The 23,117-nt window shown below is 41.8% G+C and overlaps 1 protein-coding gene across 3 annotated transcripts in view; it reads right to left on the bottom strand.

Moving 5' to 3' along the window:
- The window catches only part of LMO7 (LIM domain 7), a 313,031-nt gene that overhangs the window by 194,409 nt on the left and 95,505 nt on the right, over positions 1 to 23,117 (bottom strand). For all 3 annotated transcript variants that reach the window (XM_017951317.3, XM_017951331.3, XM_017951330.3), the window contains exon 8: positions 21,512 to 21,582. In XM_017951317.3, the coding sequence (XP_017806806.3) occupies positions 21,512 to 21,582 (71 nt within the window). The remainder of the gene's footprint in view (positions 1 to 21,511; positions 21,583 to 23,117) is intronic.

Here is a 23,117-nt window from a genome sequence, read left to right as displayed (position 1 = left end):
AAGTAAGTCTCACAAGGCCACAGACTTTTCTCTATTTGATTGCTGCTACTTCCCTGGCCCCTACATTGTCTAGAGCACAGGAAGTGTTCAATAAGCATCTTCTAAATGAATACTCCGAGTTGTTTTACAAGAACATTATGAACTATTAACTAACATTTGAGAATCTAACTAGAATAGACTTTTAGAATCATATGAAATGCCAACATAAATGCAGAAAGAAATGGAGTTTTAATCTGTACTCCCCTGAAATATGTCTCAGACTAAAATATTTTTACACATGACAGAGTAAGCGAGAAGGCAACACAGTTCATTTAATGAGGCTAATACAATCTTGATTCCAGATCTAACCAAGGCCCAAAGACAAAATGCAGGGACAATTCACTTAAGAATATAAAAGAGAAAAAGTCTTAGAAAAAAATACCAAATAACAGAAGCTAATAAAATATTTTTAAAATTCATAATCACAAAAAATTGCTTTTTTTTATTCCAAGAAAGCAAGGTGATATGGTTTGACTGTGTCCCCACCAAATCTCAACTTGAATTGCTATCTCCCAGAATTCCCATGTGTTGTGGGAGGGACCCAGGGGGAGGTAATTGAATCATGCGGCCCGGTCTTTCCCGGGCTATTCTCGTCATAGTGAGTAAGACTCACGAGATCTGATGTTTATCAGTGGTTTCCACTTTTGCTTCTTCCTCATTTTCTCTTGTCACTGCCATCCATGTAAGAAGTGCCTTTCACCTGCCGCCATGATTCTGAGGCCTCCCCAGCCATGTGGAACTGTAAGTACAATTAAACCTCTTTTTCTTCCCAGTCTCAGGTATATTTTTATCAGCAGCAGGAAAACAGACCAATACGCAAGGGTAGCTTAATATTATAATATCTGCCACTGCATTTCACCACATTAATGGATTGGGGTGAAAACTCACATAATTTTAGTAAATGCCAAAAATTCATGTGATATAGTTCAATATCCAATTGTGATGAATATTCTCAAAACATGGAATAAAAGAAAGTGCCTATAAATTGATTTGTTAAAGACATATATCAAAGTTACAGCATAGAGTAGAAAAGTAGAAAAGCAGAAAAGAGAAACTTTTGACCCACTCCAATTAACATAGAAACAAGTCAAAGGTATCACATAAGGCTGAAGATGCTGACCAAGGTAATAAGAGAAAAATAATGAGAGAGTGGAAGGAAAGAGATAAAACTCTGATTATTTAGAGATGATTTGATCATCCAGAGAGAAGAAAAATCAACTCTTAAGAATTAGTAAGAGTTGAGTTCCTGAATAGAAATACTTTTCAATAGCATTTATCTACACCAACCAATTAGAAGATATAGTTGAAGGCCAGGTACAGTGGCTCACACCTGTAATCCCAGCACTTTGGGAGGCCGAGGCGGGAGGATCACGAGGTCAGGAGATCAAGACCATCCTGGCACACGGTGAATCCCCGTCTCTACTAAAAATACAAAAAAAAATTAGCCAGGCATGGTGGCAGGTGCCTGTAGTCCCAGCTACTCGGGAGGCTGAGGCAGAAGAATGGTGTGAACCCGGGAAGCAGAGCTTGCAGTTAGCCGAGATCGTGCCACTGCACTCCAGCCTGGGCGACAGAGCAACACTTCATCTCAAACAAACAAACAAACAAAAAAGAAGATATAGTTGAATAAGATACCATTCAGAACTGTAGCAAAAACTATGAAGTTCCTAAATTTAATCTGATAAATAAGAAGTTAGTCATAATTTTTTAAAATATATTAAAGGAATATTAAAGAAGAATTGGAAAATAAAGAAATATAGCCTGTTCACAGATGGGCTAACACATTGTAAAGATGTTGATTCTCCCCAAACTGATCTAAAATTTCCATAAATTTTAATCAAATACCAGCTGGATTATTCAAAAAAAATTCAAACTATTTCTAAAGCTGGTATGGAAAAATATGAATTTATAAATAGCTAAACAAATTTTGAAAAATTGAAGATACACTACCTATTTGACATACCTCAAAGTCAATAAAAAATAGTGATACTGGTACAGCAGGAGAAAAACAAATTAGGGAGAACTCAAAAAGAGATGAATGCGTATAAGGACCTTGATGTATTTTTAAGGAAGCAGCAAGGAGGGAAGGAATAGATTATTCAGTACATGGTGCCAGGAAAACAGAAAGGGGAAAAAAAAAAAGCTAAAACAGTGCTGGGAAAGGTTGGCCACTATCTCATATGTCACACAAACATAAAATGCAAATTAATTGGCTACCCAAATGTGATTATAAAATTATAAAGGCATCAGAAGGAGAATATCTTTGTTTTAAGGATCCACAAAATTCTTAACCATAAAACAAGAACGAATGACTGTGACATCAAAGGAAATCATTTGTTCAAGAAAGAATCCTATAGAACAAAAGTAACAAATAGGTGAGGGCCTTAGAGAAGATATTTGGAACATCTAGATATAACAAAGAATTATATCTAAAATATACACCAAAAAAATTCTGTATGTTAATAAGAAATCCAGTAACCAATGGCAAAAGTATATGAGAAGGACATTCATTGAAAGGGAAACCCAGGAGTATTAAATGCAAATTTAAAAACAGTAAGTTGGTCCTTGAGGAATACTGTGTCACTCAAAGAGAATCTGATTCACTGGGTGGGTTCATATTCATCCTCTCTTCTACCTGGCAGGGATCTGGATCGTATTATCTGAGAGTTCTCGTTTTGTTCAAAGTAGTTCAGGAGTTTCATAACTATGCTTCAGGTGTTCCTTTGCTGGCTCATTAAACTGACTGCTGGTGTCACCAAAAATACACACACACATATACATGAGATACTTTGCACCCATGGAATTGGCAAAAATTCCCAAAAAGGGTATCAGTGATGATGCGCGTTTGCTGGTATTTCCTAGGGCTGCTGTAATAAAGTACCACAACTGAGTGACTTCAAACAACAGAAATTTATTATTTCACAGTTCTGAAGTCTAGAAGTCTGAAATCGAAGTGTCAGCATGGCCATGCTATCTCTGAAACCCACAGGGAACAGATCCTTACCTCTCTGTTCCCACAGACTGGTGGTTTGCTGGCAGTCTTTGGCATCCTTGGCTTGTAGAAGCGTCACTCCAATTCTCCATCTTCCCACGGCCTTCATCCCTCTGTGCATGCCTGCCTCTGTATCTCAATCTACCCTTTTTCTAAAGATACCAGTCACACTGGATTTGGCCCACCCTAACGACCTTGTTGATTACCACTGTAAGAAACATTCTGTGGTACTAGGGGTTAGGGTTTCAACATATCTTTTTGTGGGGACACAGAGCAATATAATATTAAAGAGTAAGCCTGGCTCATCCTAGGCCTGATGACTCAACAAGTGGAGGGAAAAGGAGGCTCCAGAAGTCTAATCCTCTCCACAGGGTGGGGTCCTCAGGGAGAATGCGTGTGTGCCAGTCCTAAGCTGAGCTTTTACATAGCCAACAGAATCGATGTAACCTTTCCAAGAGCCACACACTCTACATCCAAATGAAACTTGTTGGCTAGAATCTCTCTCCACTGGCACTAACTATAAACCTTCTATAGTCTACTAACCACAAGCTAAACATGGCACCCCAGAAACCATAACTATGACAACCCTTCAGCATACTAAATAGGCACACATTTATTCCCAAGTCATAACTTAAGAGAAAATGTTACAGTCAAGGTTTTGAAATGTAGAAACAATTTTAAATGATGGAAATGTTTGAATTAAAATTTTAAAAAATGTATTTTAAAAGTGAATTACCAATCTCAATTGCTGGGTAGATGGGCAAAAATGTAATATTAACAGTGCATCTACAGAAAGCCTAAAGCATTTTTAAGCATAATAATAAGTGGTAGCATATTAAACGCGATCTTCTTTCCTCTCCCAACTTCAAATCCAAACCAAATACCTCCCCTGGACCCACAGCTCCAAGCAAAGTATTTGGCCCCCAGAGAGTGGACAAGAGAACTGCTGCAGAACTATCTTAGCTTCAGCAGGAGAGAACTGGAAGACCAAGAGTGGAAGAGCCCCATGGTAAGGCTTTGCCCACAGTTGATAGGACAAAGTGATCCACAGATAGACCTGGATCCCGAAGGGAATAACCACCACAGTTGTCATGGCTTCCAGGATGACAGGAGGTAGAGATGTTTTCCTGAAGGCAGAAGAACGAAGGAACCAAGGAGCAGAGACCTCTCCTGCTGGTGTCTCAAGATGGGGCAAGGACTTGCTGCAGATTCACTGCCTGCCACGTGGACAGAAACCACCGCGCTACCATTACATAAAGCAGCCCAGAAATGGGACCTGAGCTGCAATGACAACACAAGAACAGAGGAACCACACGCCTCAGGGGGTCCAGCAGCCAAAGAAAAAACAAACAAGAAAAACCTTCCCAACTGCTAACGAATTCGAGCTCCTGGAAGACACAGGTGACAACTTGAAGAAACAACAAGCACTTCAGGAAATTCAAGTATTTTTTAAAAAATCTTTTTAAAACAAATACATACATATATAAAATCCATGAACAGAAATATTCAGCAGATAAATGGAAGCATCAGCACTACCAACATTAGAGACCTCAAAGAAATACCAACTACAGAGCAACACTTTTACAAAGAGATAGAAATTATGGCAAGACTCTGCAAAGATCTGTAGAAAATCTAAATGCAAACAAAAGAAGTTGCAAAAATATATGAGATGACAATCAAATAGAATAAATGTCACTGAGTCAGATAAAACCTGACATTTCGTGGTGAAGAAAAATATTTTTAAAATATATAACAAGCTTCCAGATAAGCTTGTAACAGTTTCCAACAGGCTTTTCATCTACAACGCTGGAAATGAGAAGACTGTGGAACAACTCTACACATTTCAGAGGGACAGGTTCCACAATCTGAAACTTCTACAGCTAGATAAGAAACCACTCACCTCTCAGGTGATAGAAACTTGCAGATCTGCAAGGATTCAGAAGTTGTATTATCGGCTGGGCATAGTGGCTCACGCCTGCAATCCCAGCACTTTGGGAGGCCGAGGCGGGCAGATTGCCTGAGGTCAGGAGTTCAAGACCAGCCTAGCCAACATGGTGAAACCTCATCTGTACTAAAAATACAAAAATTAGCTGGGTGCGGTGACAGGCGCCTTTAATCCCAGATACTCAGGAGGCTGAGGCAGGAACCCAGGAGGTGGAGGTTGCAGTGAGCCAAGATCGCGCCACTGCACTCCAGCCTGGGCAACAAGAGCGAAGACTTTGTCATAAAAAAAAAAAAAAGAAAGAAAGAAAGAAAGAAAAAGAAAAAGAAGCTGTATTATCTAAAAAGGGATGGAAGGAAAATATTTGAAAAATAAGTATAACTAAGTATGTATTAGAGATTTTGAGATAGAAGATGAAGAGGACAAAATACAACGATAGACCAAGATCCTGGCTAATGAGACTTGAATATACAATGTTAAGTAGGGAAAATCACAAAGAAAATCCTGCTAGGAAAATTCTCAGTCCAGACCTAATGATAGGCCACAGGGAAAGAGATATGGAAAGGAAAATGTATTCTATCCTGGTTATTTTGTTTGTCATCCCTAACCTCCCCCGCACCCCCCACATACCCCAGCCCCATCTATTATCTGGCTTCTACCAGATCCAATTACATTCCCTTCTTGTGCCACAGGAGCATGCATCCTAGAGACTGTGTCATCTTGGCTATTTGGCCAGTGGCTTCCAATTAGATTTGACCAGTGGGATGTGCCAGATGAAAACGAGAAAAAAGAATGGAGACATCAGACTAATTCTTCCCCTTTCTCTGTCACTGTCTCTCAAGAAATCCCATAAACTAAAACTCAACCTGATTGTCCTCCTCCTTGGCCCCAGATTTGTTTTTCTGGCTTCGGCAACAGTATCTCTTTCTCAAACCTTTTGGGCCATTCAGGAAGATGTCTTCCTACTGTTGCTACTTCTGTGCCTTGAATTCTTTGTAGGGTCTCCTACAGATGTGTAAGCTCTCCCCTTTAAAGTCTCTTCAAGTCAGCTGTGAGCTGTTTCCTGCTAGAAATTTTAATATACATTCCAAATTTAGGGAAAAGGTACAGCATAGTGTAGTGATGACGAGAGTGAGAAAGGTACTTTTCTATATGAATTAAAACCTAGATTTAGTGTTACCTTGTGATTTAATTACATTTTTTATCAAGAGATCTTCCGGTTGCAAAGACAAAGGAAAGTACACAATGAAATTATATATTTGCTAACTTATTTGTTTGCTAACTTTTAGGTACAAACTTACCTAAGTTTATATTTGAGAAATATAAAAACATCTCTAATATTCATGATGGCAAGCTGTGAATTATCTGTCGACTTATGGCACCAGAATTACAAGTGTAAATTCACTAGGATAACGGAAAACTATTTACTGGACTCTGTCATTATAGACCTGTAATGTATTCCTTTTAACTGCAAAATACCTGAGCCACTACAGACTGCTACCAGTTGTACTGATGGCTTTCCTTCTCTTACTCAGCATTTCTTCCCTCCAGAAGCTACAGGTCCAAGTCACTGTCTCAGATCTCAATAAATAATAATTTATAATACCAGTATTATGCACGAAGCACTGAATTAATTCAACATTTTTTCCTTTTAGAAATTTCTATTGGGCTATCATTAAGGCTCCAGGCACTGTCTTGGTGCTATATGGTTTGGCACCTCCCTTCAAAAGCTTGTAGCAAAGACAGACAACTAATTACAAGTAAAGGGGCACAAAAGTGTCATTCTCCTTTAGTAAAACACTCACAGAACGGACGTCATTGGAAGCAATTATGCTGTCACAGAAAGCACACCAGGACTGAATCCAGGGTTTGGGTTTAAGGCTTCCGCTTCCTTGGGCAACTTACCTCAGCCATTTCGTCTTCAGTTTTCTGATTTATAGGACACAGTTGCTTGAAGTGACTGGAACTTAGATATTCAATATATGCAAGCACGTTAACTTTCTTTTTTTTCCTTGAAGGGGCAAGTTTTCTTCAGAAGTTCAAGAAAAAAAAATTTACCGAATATCTATTATATGCTGGACCTTGATCATTTCCTTCTATACTCTGTCCTGAGGTGAATGAAAGAGTGTAGGGAAAAGCGGGGCTGTAAAGGGCATGGATGAGGCCATGATTCTGTCCCCGAGTTGACTTCTAGAAAGACTAAGTTTATGACTACTTGCACAGATACCAGAACATATGGCAGGAATTTGAATCCATCTGTGGTTTAGTTTATCTTTATGTCCATGTTCTGCTTGTCCTACATTCACTACCCTTCAATTCATGATTTCAGTTTTGACTCATTACACTTTGTGAATTTATGATTTATATAAGGCCTCTCAATTCAATTTTATAATAAAGTGAGGGTTTAAGTTTAATACAGCAGCATGTATTTTACTTGTGTGAAATTCTGCATTGGCAATAATTGTAACCTTCATTCAATCCATGGTTTTCTACTCTTCTCTGATGTACATCTAAAAATAAATACACACACACACACACACACTGAACTTGTGGTTAAACACAATGAACTGGCTATGCATTTCTGTCTTCACTGCCTCCCAAAGTGGCAGCATGAATTTAAGTCAACAACCCACAAGAGCAAAGAGACTCAGAAAAGAGAAAGCAGTAGAAGAAAACATGGCACAAACTTTTGGAAGATGGAAAGTAGACAGAGAAGTGGTACCTGACTGCAGAGAATGAAGGAAGTTTAAACTTCAAGACCTGCAAAGGGACACTACAGTAGCAAAGCATGCAAGTTTTCTTGGAAAATTCTCAGAATCTAGATGCAACAGGTCCTTCAGGTAGGGAAGGGTAGTAAGGAACATGACTAGATACAGAGATTGGTTGAGAATCCAGAAAGCAGTTGGACAAGGATCTACCAAAAGTTTAAAAGAATCCTCCAACTTAAAAGAGACCAAAGCCAAAAGGGAAAATTAAAGGAACTTAGAAGAAACAGAGACAATTCAGGAAGAAAAACAAAAACTGTAATATTACAATCTCCTCATGGAGCTCAAACAATATATTGCAACCATAAAAAAGCAAAATGCTATGAAAAATGAACAGTCAGAAAGTAAATGTGGCGGAGATACAACTGAACATTGCCAATCTCTTCTTCCTTAGTAATAGATGACCCACATCGTTGAAGGCAGTGACATGCTCTGCTAAAAACTTCTTTTAGACTCCCTGACAGATAGGGTAACCAATGAGAAGTAAGTAGAACTATTTAGGTGGGCTTTCAAGAAAGTTCTCCTTTATGGCACTACCAGAACTTCCATAAGGGTCTTGAACTTGATCTCCTTTAAGACCCGGACTAGTCACAAGCAGAGGATGCCTGACATCTTTTAGTCCCAGACAAGGCCAAATGTGGAGGCACTGGCCACATCATAAGCTTGTACCACAAAATGACCCACCAAAAAAGCAATTTTCCCCAAAAGTGTTTCAGTTTTACAAAGCACAAGTACAGATATGGTTGCTGTAACTAAACTGAATAATGAGGCTGGGCATGGTGGCTCACGCCTGTAATCCTAACACTTTGGGAGGCTGAGCGGGCAGATCACCTGAGGTCAGGAGTTCGAGACCACCCTGGTCAACAAAGTGAACCCCTGTCTCTACTAAAAATACAAAAATTAGCTGGGCATGGGTGGCACATGCCTGTAGTCCCAGCCACTTGGGAGGCTGAGGCAGGAGAATCACTTGAACTCTGGAGGTGGAGGTTGCAGTGAGCTAAGGTTACGCCACTACACTCCAGCCTGGGTGACAGAGTAAGACTGTCTCAAAAAATAAAAATAAAAATAAAAACCACTAAACTGAAAAACAAAACATGAATTTTAAATAACGTGGTAATAGGAAGCTAGAAACTCATCTGGAATTTATAAAGCCAAGTACATTAATTTCCTTACATAAAAAGCGTTACTGTAAATTACAGTGTAGCCATCAACCACATTATTTTACCAGAACTAAGGCCATACTTCAAAAGTATCAGCTATTTGGCAAGTTATACCTTTCAAGACTTACAAGCATTTTCCAAGTCTAAAAATGTTTGCAAATTGGCTTAAAAACAGGCAGTTTTATAAACTTTATCCTTCGAATAAAACACCTAAAAATGTATTTAATTTTCTTCATGGAAACTATAAAAGTTTTTCTTTTCTAAAATAGCTCATTAGGCTCATTTTTAGTAAGACATCAGAAAATGCTCTTCTTGGAAGATCTTAAAGTTGAATCCTCCAAACTAAATACAGCAGAAGAGCTAAATTAGTAAGATGACCCAAAGACATACAGGAAAAATACAAAAAGTAATGTAAAGAAAGAAGAGTACATAAAGAACAATGAATAGCTGAGACAAAGCCATAAACATTACTCTATAGAGACAAAAAGTCAATTTATTTGAAAAGAAGAAACTTAACACATGCAATCTATAAACCCAATTCTAATCTGAAAATTCACATAGATAGTAGTTAAAAGGAAGGGAATAGAGTCCAAGAACATATTACTATGTTTTTAACAGTGCAATAAACAAGAAATTTTTTTTCCTTCAATATAAAACATTCCAGGCAAGTCAACTAGCCTTAGGTTTTATTAGAAATCCACTGACAAGAAAGAATAATGAAGAAGTGCAAACATGAGCACAAGGATCTCTGGGCAGAGGAGGTCAAGACCAATCTAGGAAACACAGCAAGGCCCTGTCTCTACAAAACAAATTTAAAAACTAGCAAAGTGTGGCAGTACACCTATAGCCCCAGCTAGTCAGGAGGCTGAGACAGGAGGATCAGTTGAGCCCAGGAATTCAAGGCTGCAGTCAGCTATGATTGGACCACTATACTCCAGACCAGGAGACAGAGCGAGACCCTGTCTCAAAAAAAAAAAAAAAAAAAAAAAGAAAAGAGAAAATCAGTTTGTACAAAATCAGATCAGGAACTTCCCTTTTCCCTTCACTTCTGAACAAAACCCTTTTGAAAGCCTCCACCCTCAGTTTTGTGTGCCATTTCAGAATAATTCCCTTAAAAACCTGGTATAAAGTGCAGCCCTTTCAAAGCATGAGATAGGCCTCTGATGTTTAAGTTGGAGCAGATAATAGAAACTTTCCTGTTCTCAATAAAGTTTCTATTTTTTTATTTTTAAACAGGGTAAAGCTATTTTCTGCTTCTCTGTCTCCAATTATGACTACAGACCATGCTCAAACTGCAGGACACAACTCAATCAGCGAGTTGTGAAATCTTTTTCATGAATAATACCCCAAAGTGTCATGATGATGTATTATTCCCCGGCACAGGGTATTCAGCTAAAAAGGCTCATCTTCAAATTTGCTTGGACTTTTTTTTATGATACTTGCTTACTTTCAGGCATCTTTAGAATTGGTTAAATAAAGTAAATTTGGCATGGTTTAAACTTGCTTTTTTTCAAAAAAAACATGTTCAAAACTTGCTCAATCTAGAATAGAACTTGAAAAAGCAGGGGAAAACCCAACTAATACAACAAAACCGACTTCTCTTGTTGAATGAAGCATAACCAAGAAGTCAATCATGTCACAGGGCTAAAAAGATTTCAACTATAAAGAATTAAAAGGTATTTGTTCATTCATCCACTCACTTTTCTCAGGAATATTTATTGAGTGCCTAGTAAATACTTGGCACTATTCATGACTTGAAAACAAAATAAGTCCTCATAGAACATAAGGCACTTATATTCTAGTGGAAATAGAACAAACAAAAACAAACACACACACACACACATATATATAATGCAGAGGCAGGTGATAATAAGTGCAATGAAATCTGAGTATGGAGTGACAAGGGAGGATAATGGCAGTGGGAAGGAAGAGGAAGTATCATTTAAGCTAAGACCCGAATAAATGAAGAAAATGTATTCATGCAGAAGGAACAGCAAGACAAAGACGTTAAGATAAAACCCAGGCTAGGCGCCGTGGCTCACGCCTGTAATCCCAGTACTTTGGGAGGCTGAAGCACGCATTATCACCTGAGGTCGAGAGTTAGAGACCACCCTGACCAACATGAAAAAACCCTGTCTCTACTAAAAATACAAAAAGTTAGCCAGGTGTGGTAGCGCATGCCTGTAATCCCAGCTAGTCGGGAGGCTGAGGCAGGAGAATCGCTTGAACCCAGGAGGCGGAGCTTGCAGTGAGCTGAGATCCGGCCACTGCACTCCAGCCTGGGCGACAGAGCGAGACTCTGTCTCAAAAAAAAAAAAAAAAAAAAAAAAAGTAAAACCCTTCTGAGTAACAGCTGGAAGCCAGTATGAGCACAGTAAGCAAGTGGTGGAAGAGTAGGGGTGGAGATGAGATAGGTAAGCAGGGAACAGATCATGTGAGGCCCTAGAGACTGCCTTAAAAATTCAGACTTTATTCTGAATGTAATGGAAAGCCATTGTCAGGGGAGGAGGGCGCAGAGGTGGATGTATAATCTCTAACTTTTTTTTTTTTGAGACAGAGTCTTGCTCTGTCGCCCAGGCTGGAGTGCGGTGGCGCAATATGGGCTCACTGCAAGCTCCGCCTCCCGGGTTCACGCCATTCTCCTGCCTCAGCCTCCTGAGTAGCTGGGATCACAGGCACCCACCACCACGCCTGTCTAATTTTTTGTATTTTTAGTAGAGACGGGGTTTCACTGCATTAGCCAGGATGGTCTTGATCTCCTGACCTCGTGATCCGCCCGCCTCGGCCGCCCAAAGTGCTGGGATTACAGGCATGAGCCGCCGCGCCCGGCCTTTGACTTACATTTTTAAAGAGGAATCTGGCTGCTATTTTGGGAGCAAGGAGTCCAGGCTACTGCAACAGCATAGGTGAAAGGTGATGGTAGATGTGGCAAGAAGTGGTCAGATTCTGGATATATATGAAGAGACAGCCAGTTGGATTTCTTCACAGATTAGATGTGTGGTGTGATGTTAAAAAAGAACAAGAGTCAAGAATGACTTCCAATTTGGGAGCCTGAGCAACTGGCTGAACAATGAGGCCATTTGCTAAGACAGAAACATTCGGGAGATGAGGAGAAGACTAGAAAGGCGTCTGGAAGGAGTAGTACTAAGAGTTTTGCTTAGAACCCAGTGAGCGTGACATGCTTATCAGACCTACAGTGGGAAATCTTGAGTAGTTACTAAAATTTAGGGACAAGGTCAGGGTCAGGAATGTAAATATGGAAGCAATCAGCGTGGAGAAGACATATGAACTTGATAACACCTGTTAGGAAGATATTGTAGACAAAGAAAAGAAGACATGGAAGATGAACCCTTGGATGTTCTCACATTCACTGATGACAATAATTAGGAGGACTGAGCACAAAAAAATTAGAAACACCAAGTGAAATAGAAGAAAAACCTAGAGGGCAATGAAGGGTTTGAGAAGGAAGTTATCACCAACTCTATCTGATGCTTTTGATAGACTGACAATATTTTCTTCGTAACACAGGGTAATTCCAAATGCGTTTGATACTGGTGCAGAGGCAATATGTTTGCTTATTGTCCCCTTCCTCATGTAGAATGAAAAACATTAAACTCTAATGAGAAAAACTAATTCCATAATGAATTTCCTTCCTTCCTGTATTATTTATTTATTTATTTATTTATTTATTTATTTTTGAGATAGGGTCTCACTCCGTCATACAGGCTAGAGTGCAGTGGCGCAATCATAGCTCACTGCAGCCTCAAACTCCCGGGCCAAGTCAGAATGAAAGTTTATAATGAGGCTGGCAATGACCTCCCTTCCTTTGAATGTTATGAAATGGTGGTATAACAAAATAACTCAGGTATTTCTTTCCCTGTTCACACATCTAGATCAAATTTCAATCTAGTCAAGAAGGCAAAAAAATTTCATCAGGGTCCCAGCTTTGGTACTAACAAGTCTAAAACACTAACTAAAAAGTATCCTAATCAAAAACATGACATGTATTTTGAAGCACTATACAATAACTATCTGTACAATTTTTGGTATGCATGAACTACAGAAATGTAGGTCACATGAGAGAAGGTGATACTTTTATAAATTATAGAAGAAACTACTTAGATATCTATTTCCTATTCTAGCTCAAAGTATAACTCAATGTTATATTAAAATGTTTCCCTTTTTTAGTACTTTAAATGGTTTATTGAACATTAACAATCACTAAAATACATTCAAACATATAAACCTAAAGTCGGCAATTGCTCAACAGTGTCCATCTGGCTGGGCATGGTGGCTCACACCTGTAATCCCAAGAGGTTGGGAGGCCAAGGTGGGAGGATCGCTTGAAGCCAGGAGTTCAAGGCCAGCTTAGGAAACAAAGCGAGACCTTGTCCCTATGACAGAATTTTTAAATTATCTGGGTGTGGTGGTGTGTGCCTATAATCCCAGCTGTTCCAGAGGCTGAGGTGGGATGATCGCTTGAGTACAGGAGTTCAAGGCTGCAGTGAGCTATGATCATACCACTGCACTCCAGCCTGGGCAACAGAGCAAGACCCTATCTCTAAAATAGAAAAAAATACCTATTGGCAATTCTATAACTTGCGTATATTTGATGATCATGTACTAATATGGCACCAACATCACAAGAAAGAACTTGTGCTGGTGAGCGGAAGTTGTATAGGATTTGTCATGTATAAAAAAATAGCTAATCTTACAGCTTTGGGTGGAACAAGGAAGAGACCCCATTCTTTTCTGATTCTAAATTCCTGAACAATGATGAACTACCTGGCCAGCGCCCCTCCCAGGCAGCAAAGTATATAATGACTAAGAGGGCAGGCTGTGGGCATTCGAATCCTCAGTCAGCATTTACTACTTCTAGTGTTTCCTTGACTAAATTATTTTACCTCTCACCTCTCTTTTCCCTCAGTGGAAAAGAACATCCTCAGGTAAGAATAGTTCTTCATCACAAGGTATGTAGGTATAATGCACTTGCCACATGTCATGCATGTGGTAGAAACTCAAGAATACTAGCTGCTTTGTCATTTATTCAGCTTCTCTTGTAAAACACACACACACACACACACACGCACACACACACACAAACACTTCACTAGTAGGTAACTCGCTATTCAAGTCAGCTCGTCTAGTGTAGGGCACTGCTACATTCATAGAAAGATCTTCAAAACACTGAGTCAAAAGTCTCACTGTGACCAGTTATTACCAGTTCTGCCCTCTGAGTCCATACAAAAATTTCCTAATCTCTCCTACATGACAATCCCCATTATGCTTGAAGACAGACAGAAGGTCTAGTGCTGTATACCAACATAAAAATGCACTCAAGCACCAAACTGAGCATTCTGTACCCAGGAATGAGAACCAATCTTTGAGCATACTACTGGGGTATTTCAAAATCTTTGGAAAGGCCGTTCATGGGACTGTGCTGTAATTCATCAGAGTGGAACTTGCTATTGTCCATCTCTTTAAGCAAAGCCACAGGTTGAATGTGTTAAACCTCTGTTTCAAAGTTGTGCATATATGACAGCTATTAGCCTTATTAAAAGCTTTGACTACATCAAACATGTTTTCAAAGAAATACAACCAATCATTATTTAATATCTTCTAAAACTAAAAAGTACAGGCATGCATAATTTATCATTTCCTCCAGCTCTAACACATTTTTGATAGTTAACAGGCTTAAGGAGATCTGGAAACATCAATTAAATAGGCCAACCTTTTGATTGGATACAAAACGTTCATTCATTCAACAAGTACATGGAAACATTCTGTCAGGAACTCTGGGGAACAGGAACAACATAAACAACTCAATCTGCAGATGCTAACTAGAAGAACGAGTTCACCTGCAAGGTGTATTTCTTCCACACTAAAAGAATTGGGCAAATATGTTGATGTTGCTTTGCTTTTCTTAACCAGCATTCACAAAGCTAGTATGTTTCTATAACTCACATGCTGGTATGTTGAGAAGCAATCTTAACAGGAAGGGGAAAGTGAATGGGATGTTTAGTATCAACAGCAGCCCCTCACTACCCAAAGCACTCTTGGCATCCAGACAGAAAGAGAGTTAGAGCAATGCACCAAAAGACAAGAACCAACGCAGATTGAATAAATCGGCATACTCCCTGTGGTCCAATCCAGGACACCATTCCTCTTTTCTCTAAGCCTAGGAGAAGCTTTAAGGATTTGTGCTTTACAAATGGCTTAAGAAACACCAAGGTTTCAAGGCTTCTTCACAAGGGCCAACTGTGACTTTGTTGAGCCTTTTGTGGCTTAAGGGGAAACAGAACCCTCCTTTTCTCGGCTTCATCTTTCCTCATTGGAGGAAACCCAATGGGTCATTTGTTACATAAATGTTTAATATCACTAATAATCTGATAAAAAAGATAGGACAATGTGTCTTTCATCTGTTCACTTAGAGGGAAAATACAAATAACAATTTCTAATTTGGACCAGAATATGGAGAAAATGGTGCCCTCAACCCCCGCTCATTCTGCAAACTGCCACAAAGGTTGCAGAGGGTATCTTGATCATGTGTATCAAGAACCATAAATCAATCATTCGCTCTTTTTCACACAGTGGGTCCACTTCTCTAACTGGTTCAAGAATATTTATTTATTTATTATTTATTTAAGACAGGGTCTTACTCTGTCACCCAGGCTGGAGTACAGTGGCACATTCACGGCTCACCACAACCTCGACTGCCCAGACTCAGTCTATCCTCCCACCTCAGCCTCTCAAGCAGCCAAGACTGCACAGGTGTGTGCCACCTTTTTTTTTTTTTTTTTTTTTTTTTTTTTTTGGTAGAAATGGGGTCTTGCTATATTGACCAGGCTGGTCTTAAACTCCTGGCCTCAAGCCATCCTCCCTCCTCAGCCTCCCAAAGTGCTGGGACTACAGGCATGAGCCACCATGTCTGGCTGACACCCTGTTTTATTAAAGGTACAAGTTCTTTGCATTTTTCCTCACTTTATGAAATAAGTCCATTTCTAGCTTTCAGTGCATCAGTACATTGCAAGAATCCAGAATGACTGACACTGCACTGGAACCCTCCCAATTCGTCAGGAAATACTTTGACATATCTGTTTACACTTCCTGGAGTCAGGCTATTCTAACGGCATTCCTGCCCTGGTTCCTATTTGTGTAAATCAGTTCCTTCCCAAGAGGATTTCATGAGCTCCCTCATCTCTTGCCACCCCTCTCTTTTCTAGGATCCTTTCTTATTTCCCATATAAAGATACTGTGTTCAAGAAATTATAAAACACTGCATAAAGAAAAAAATGGGGCCGGGTGTGGTGGCTCATGCCCTGTAATCCCAGCACTTTGGGAGACCAAGGCTGGCAGATCACTTGAGGCCAGGAGTTTGAGACCAGCCTGGGCAATACAGTGAAACCCTGTCTCTACCAAAAAAAAAAAAAAAAATACAAAAATTAGCCAGACATGGTGATGCACACCTGTAGTCCCAGCTACTCAGGAGGCTGAGGCAGGAGAATCACTTGAACCCAGGAGGCGAAGGTTGCAGTGAGCTAAGATCACACCACTCTACTCCAGACTGGGCAACAGAGTGAGCTCCTGTCTCAGAAAACAAAAGTAAAAGAAAAAAGTGAGAGGAAAAAAGAAACAAATAGGTATTAAGACATTTCTTGGCCATTCAAACCTACCTTGAGAAATCCATAGTGCTAGAAATCAAAGAGTGGATGCTTACCAAAGGAATGGAGATTCATGTGCTCTCTGGAAGAAACTCTCTTGAGTGATAAAAAGCATTCTGTATCTTGACTGGGTTCTGGTGACTTGGGCATATAGGTCTGACAAAACTCCTACAGTGGTATACTTAAAATCAGTGCATTTCACTGTAAGTAAAATGTTACCTCAGTACGGTACTTCAGTAAGAATAAATTACTCTGAGCAATGTCTGGAAGCTATGCTGTATGCAACTTTAAGATTTCACACACGACAAGTTAAAAAAGGCCAAAATGCTCCAGCCTAGTGCACAGATGGGTTAGCCCCACTGCAGCCTCGGCTCAAATGCTGCCTTCTCTGTGCGCCTGCCCTGACTCACCAGGTGGACTCGGGCTGCCAATGCCATCACAACGCACCGGATGAACTTTATTATCTGACGGCACTGCTGGGTTTGTCTGTGCATCTGCTTCTCATGGGGGCTGCCTCTCTTTGAAGGTCCAGGTAAGGGCTAAGAATTTGGTGACTGAATCTATAACCCCGGCAAGTGCCTGGCACACAGTAGGCACATAGTAGGTATTTTTGAGATGATAAATGTAAGTCCCCGTGAGGGAAATCATCAAGTGGAGGACAGTAGAGTAAGGTGACTCAGGAAGAGGGTTGAGGTAGAAGAGGAAATGCTGAGTAAATAGACAAGTACACACTGGCATGCAGATGAAGACACATCCTGTAGCACGTCCCAACCAAACAACTACAACCAATAAAGCTTAAGACACTGAGGCAAGTTTCCACTGGAAGAAGAAATGAGTTCTGGTCCTTAAAATCCTATTTTGTAATGTAGTTAAGGTTACAACTTTATTCATACTTTTATTCAACAAGCATTTAGCAGGCACCGTGCCAAACACTCAAGCAATAAATAAGATACGATTCCTGCCCTCAGTTAGCTCATAGACTAATATAGAAAAACGAATAGAACCACAAAATGCAAAAAGAGAGATTTATGTAAGACAGGAGAGAAAGGAATGCATGAGGCTGGAGGTTTGGCGATTTCAGGAAGGCTTCACATAAAGGTTGATTTTAGCCCAAGTATGAAAGAATGAAGAGGTGTTCACTAGGTTACAAGGAATAACAAGTATTCCATCCATACAAAAACGCGGAGGTGACAAAACTGCATTCTGTGCAAGGAGAAACACAAGCAACGGATTAGGGAGCATTTTTTGCTCTACCACCAGCATCCATTTAACTGGCACAACCACCAGGGGAGATTAAGAGGAAAAACCTGAGACCTACAGGATTTAAATATCAGAGCCCAGACCAGGCGCAGTGGCTCACACTTGTAATCACTACGGTAAATACTTGTTAAAAATTGTAGTGTTACAAAGCAATTCTTACGCTAGCTGCTGCAGCTAAAATCACTGGAAGACTCAGAGTACAAGTCCTTCACATGCAACCCTTTAAAATGATTTTAGCTGCAGCAGCTAGTGTAAGAATTGCTTTGTAACACTACAATTTTTAACAAATATTTACCATAGTGTCTTAATATCTGTTGATTGAAATTATATATAATTACTAAAAATACTTCCATTAGCACCAAAGTCAAAAAAAGTTAAAAGGTGGTGAACAGCACATTCCAGAAGTATAAAACTTGGGGCAGGTGGAGAAACAGACCAATTAGAAGTGAGGAAGGACTCATATTCTAGTGCCAGACTTGGCAATGAGCTCAGGTTGACATCCTTTACAGGGTGACAACAATACCGAAAAAATCCAATCCAGAGATAACAGGAAGGGCAGGTGAGCAGAAAGGTGGTGAATTAAGTTAGCCTGTTCTGCTCCAGCCATAAAAATTACTATTGTATTTGAACCTCAACCTAGATAGCAACATTAACTTACAGACTAGAAAACCGTGACCAGCCAATGCAAAGTGCTACATACCCCAGTTTCAATCTCATTAGTATTTTGTCTGTTTACCACATGGCTTTCAGACGACCCAAAACAGAGAGACAATGGCAACTATCAGGCATAGAAAATTAAAAGGTACTGCAGAAGAGGCCTAAAATTAGAGTCCAGGCTGTATTTTCTACCACTTCATCAGCCACTGCGTAGCCTTGTTAGAATCAAGCTTCCCCTCTGCCTTTGCCTTCAAACCATTACTTGGTTTTAAACTAGTGTTTAATCATAAACCAGCCCTGCTACATTATTAATGTTTCAAACAGCCTTTCCAACCACGTAATAATCCAATATCATTATGTTGAGCTATCTTAAAGGGTAGCTTTCCTACATTTGTTTTGAATTGCAAAATTGGCATGAGTAGACAAACCAGTTTTTATGTATACTCAAGTATTATAAGTACAATTTGAAATAAATAAAAACAAGATTCATAAAATGATAATAATTGGCAGAATAACCACCAGCTCTTACCTCACTCTTTCTCCTCCACTCTAAAAAACAAACTTTGGTTATGAGAATAAGACATTAGCTACTAAAAATCACAGATAGAAAATGGAAATGGCAAGGGAATGCTGACATGGAGTCCAGTCACCATTCAAAACTTTACAAGGTTATTGGAGTTGACTTTGGGGTATTCAAAGCTGCAGTTGCGAATAAAAGTAGCAGATTATATGTAATACATATAGAATATATAATACATATGTATATATGTACATATATATACAATATATACATTTAAAAACCCTCCTATATTTCAGTAATGTGGAAAGGAATAGGGCAAAATGTAGCACGAATATCAGCAAGCCAGAGAAATAATACTTTACAAATACACATTTGAATCAACCTTTTATCTTCAAATTAGGGGTTCTTAAAGAGGTTGCGGCAATGACAGAGTCATTCATCCTGCTTCTTTTGGCCAGAACAGTATTTTAAAATATGTGCTTTGGTGGCAAAGGCAAAGCTGACAAGAGAGAGAAACGTGGACACTGGAGAAACAAAATAGCCCTAACAGTGAGCACACTGTGGTCATTTCAAATGCCCAGGGTATACTAAAAGTATCTGAACATGTAAATTACTCATATACACACAATGAAGACAAACATACTGCCTTGCTCCAAGTGGGATGGAAAAAATAATAATTTTAATTTCATTAACTATATTAAAAGGATATGACAGTACCTTTAGGAAGATCCAGCTCTAACGACGAACAAAATACATTATAGAGGTGCCAAATCATTGCTGATAAACACCTTTACCTAGACTGCGATGAGAGTGAATACAGACCACATGTACTATGCGCAATGATATCTTTTATCACAATACACTTTTCCCCTGTTCACTATATACAAATTTCTTGGAGAAAACCTACATAATTACGAGCAAGCAGGGACAAAAAAGGAATTCATCGTTTTCCAAAATGTGCATAGTAAAAAAAGGGAAGCGTGTGAAATCATTCGTATTCACGTTTCCTGAAGCAAATACAAAGCACGCAGATGCAAACTCCACACAGAAGCCATGTATGGCCAAAACATGTCCCCATGTCTCCCCTTCTCCCTCCCGCCCTCAATCCCCAACACTCAAACACAAAATGGCAAGTTTGTTTTCCAAAATTATGCAGAACACACACTGCTAATGGAAAATTACAGTTGGAAGTCTTGGCTTTTCAAAGTTTATGAATGAGGGAAGTTATTTCTCTTAACTAGATTGCTGGAATTTTTCCACTCTCATTTCAATTCAAAATACAGTGTTTATTCTCTCAACTTCCCATGCCCCTCCCTTCACATCTTTCTAAGTCACCTTCAGACCAAAGTTTCAATCTAAAAAGACACTAAAAGCTCATTCCTTAGACCTCCCTACTGTCCCGTGGGTAATGCTACTCACATTTCACATTCCTTTATTTAGCGTAAGAAATGTAACGTTTAAAGTTTATTCTTTCTTTCCACACACATACGTGTATTTCTTTAAGGAAAAATAAATTATTTTCAATTACTGTTCGCTTTAGAATTCTTAAACATGTTCTTTTTTCCGTGGAATAATCTTTAAGCCTAATTCAAAGTTTTAAATACGTTAACTAAACCAGCACGTGGCATCAATAACTCCTAAATGACTGCAGGGCTGGTGCACGCCCCAATTTTCAGCAGTGGTTCCTGATTCACATCTGCTTAGAAGACTTTTGCCTCGTTTTAAAAGCGTCCGGTAGAATAACAGCTAGAAGTCCTGATGTTAACCTTCTACAGATAAATGTAGCCCCAAGGCGTTAATGAAGAGACCCGCTCTTTTTCAGGGGGAAAGAAGGGAATGGAAGATCTTGTCTGTGAGACACAGCTGGGAGGGTAACAACTCTTCAGTGAGTGACCTTAGAATCTCAGTCTCATCAAAGCTGAAAATGAAAAAGCACATGTCCCGCCCCTACCGCCTGGGCTTGGATGCGGCCCCAGAGAAATCACCCTTCCAGGTGGGCCTTCCTGTGTTACCTCCTACACCTGCCCTCCCACCCACCCTTCCTTTCCACTCCCCCCTCCACACTGAATACACTGGCTTCTTAGGTATAAGGTGAGCATCCCCACTTCTAGGCACTCCGAGGGAATGCACCCGAGAGCCCTGGCCCAGCTCTGCACCGCGCGCTCTGGGCTGTGCCCAGCAGAGACGCCCCAGGCGAGCCAGGGCCGACCGCGCTGCTCCTCCCGGACGCGCGGTGCAGACACCCGGCGGGCGAGCGCCCACCTCTGCCCTAGGAAGCCAGTGACACCGTCAGGGGCCAGGGGTTAGGGCAGCGCTAATTTAAGCTGGACATGAAGATGCAGGAGCGGCAGAACCCGCAAAGTCCCCAAAAGTGGACAAGCAAACCAGCTTCTTCGCGCCGGCTGGATCGCCGAGGAAGCTAAAGTGCAGAGTGACCGGGGCTGCAGTCACCTCGCGACGACCGCCCCGAGGCAGTCAACAACCTGCGGAAGGGAGAGCAGTGAAAGGCACTCACCTCCACCCATCTCTGAGCCTCGGCGAACGCGACGGAGCAGTTGGCCTCTGCCTCCTCCAGCCCTTCCATGGCTAGGACAAGAGAGGGAGAGACTCAGTGGATGCGTGGAGGGGCGGGGGTGTCCCCACGCGTCTGGGCCCCACGGACAGGGAGGGCACGCGGGCCGCAGCCAACTCCGGCTTCCGCTCCGGTTGCGAAGGCGCCCGGGTTCTCGTTCCCTTTGTTGCGCTGTGCAATTCGTTAAGGTCTCCAACCTACAAGAACGTGAAGACTTGGCTTTCTCTAAACTCCCGAAAGCGACCCAAGGTCCGCGGGGACCCGGGCAGCCAGGCAGGACGCGGGAGGCGAAGCGGGCGCCCGGAGGCAGCGCGCGGCACCAGCCCCGACGACAGTTTGGACTTCAAAAGTCGCAGCGCCGCCGCCGTCCTCCCCGCGGTGGCCCCGCCCCGGCCCACCCCACCGCCAGCCCGGGGCCGGCCGAGTCGCCGCTTCCGTCCGCCCCTCCCGTGGCTCCCCGGGGCTCCCGGCCGCTGCCGCCCCTGCGGTCAGACTGTCTGGTCCGGGAGATGCCACCGTCCGCCAGGGGCCGCGGCCCGCGCCCCGAAGGGACGCGCCGCCGTGCACGCATCCTTCCCGCACCCTCCCGCCTGGCCGCTGCCCTCTCCCGGGCCACTGAGAGCGGCGCCCTCCCTGCTCGCGGCCGCCCGGCCCGCTTGACATACCAAGAATAGCTGCACGCAATTGTACCTTTCCCGGCCAAGAAACTTCCCCCGCTGGGGAGCGCGGCCCGCCTCCCTCACCTGAGCCCGGGCCAGCAGAGCCCGCTACCCGCTCTCCCGCAGCGATCCGGCCCCGCCGCCAGGTGCGCACCCTCCCCTCCCACGCTCCCGCCCCCAGCGGCGGCCCGGCCCTCCAGGCTGCAGAGCAGGGTCGTGGCCTTGGCACGTGCGGCCGCTTCCCCACGGCGGAGTCCTGCCCCCGCTCCGCCCGACTTCCAGGTGGGTGCGGTGGAAGGAGGGTCCCTGCCCCTCCACCACGGCTCGCCGCTGAGGGTTCGAGCGAGCGGGAGAGTTCCTTGCATTCCCCACTTCCCGCCCGCTCAGCCCAGTTTAGGCTGTTTGATGATCGCCCTCGCGCTGAGCGTCAAAACTCCCACCATTCGTGGTTTAAGGATACTCAGGGGACAGCGAAGTGGCAGGTTATGCGGTATCCGTAGCGGCCCTGGGTGGGTGTGCAGGGCCGCGGGGCGGGAGGCGCACGGGTCGGTTTGCGTGGGTCCTTTTCACACCAGTGCTCAAATCGGGTCTCCACAAAGGAGTCTACTCAGCTGTCTGAGCAACCTGGGCCCTCACTCCGCGCTCCTGAGGCACTATCCAGGCCACAGGTTGATGGCTTCATCTTTGGAGGAAGATAAAGACCAGTTTGTACTCTGCTGAAACTAAAGCAAACCCTTGTTCTTATTTTTCTGGTTGTTTACTTTTTATGAAGAAAAACATTAGATATAGAGCAGAGACTAGTAGAATACTACCTAAAACCTAGCGTCTGTATTTAACAACTATTTGCCTTTTGCCTTATTTATCACCTTTTCTGCTGGAGGGTTTTATTT

Source organism: Papio anubis, chromosome 15, assembly GCF_008728515.1.
Source record: "Papio anubis isolate 15944 chromosome 15, Panubis1.0, whole genome shotgun sequence".
NCBI classification, from domain to species: Eukaryota; Metazoa; Chordata; class Mammalia; order Primates; family Cercopithecidae; genus Papio; species Papio anubis.
Note: the sequence above shows the minus strand (reverse complement) of the source record. Positions and strands in the feature narration are given on the sequence as shown.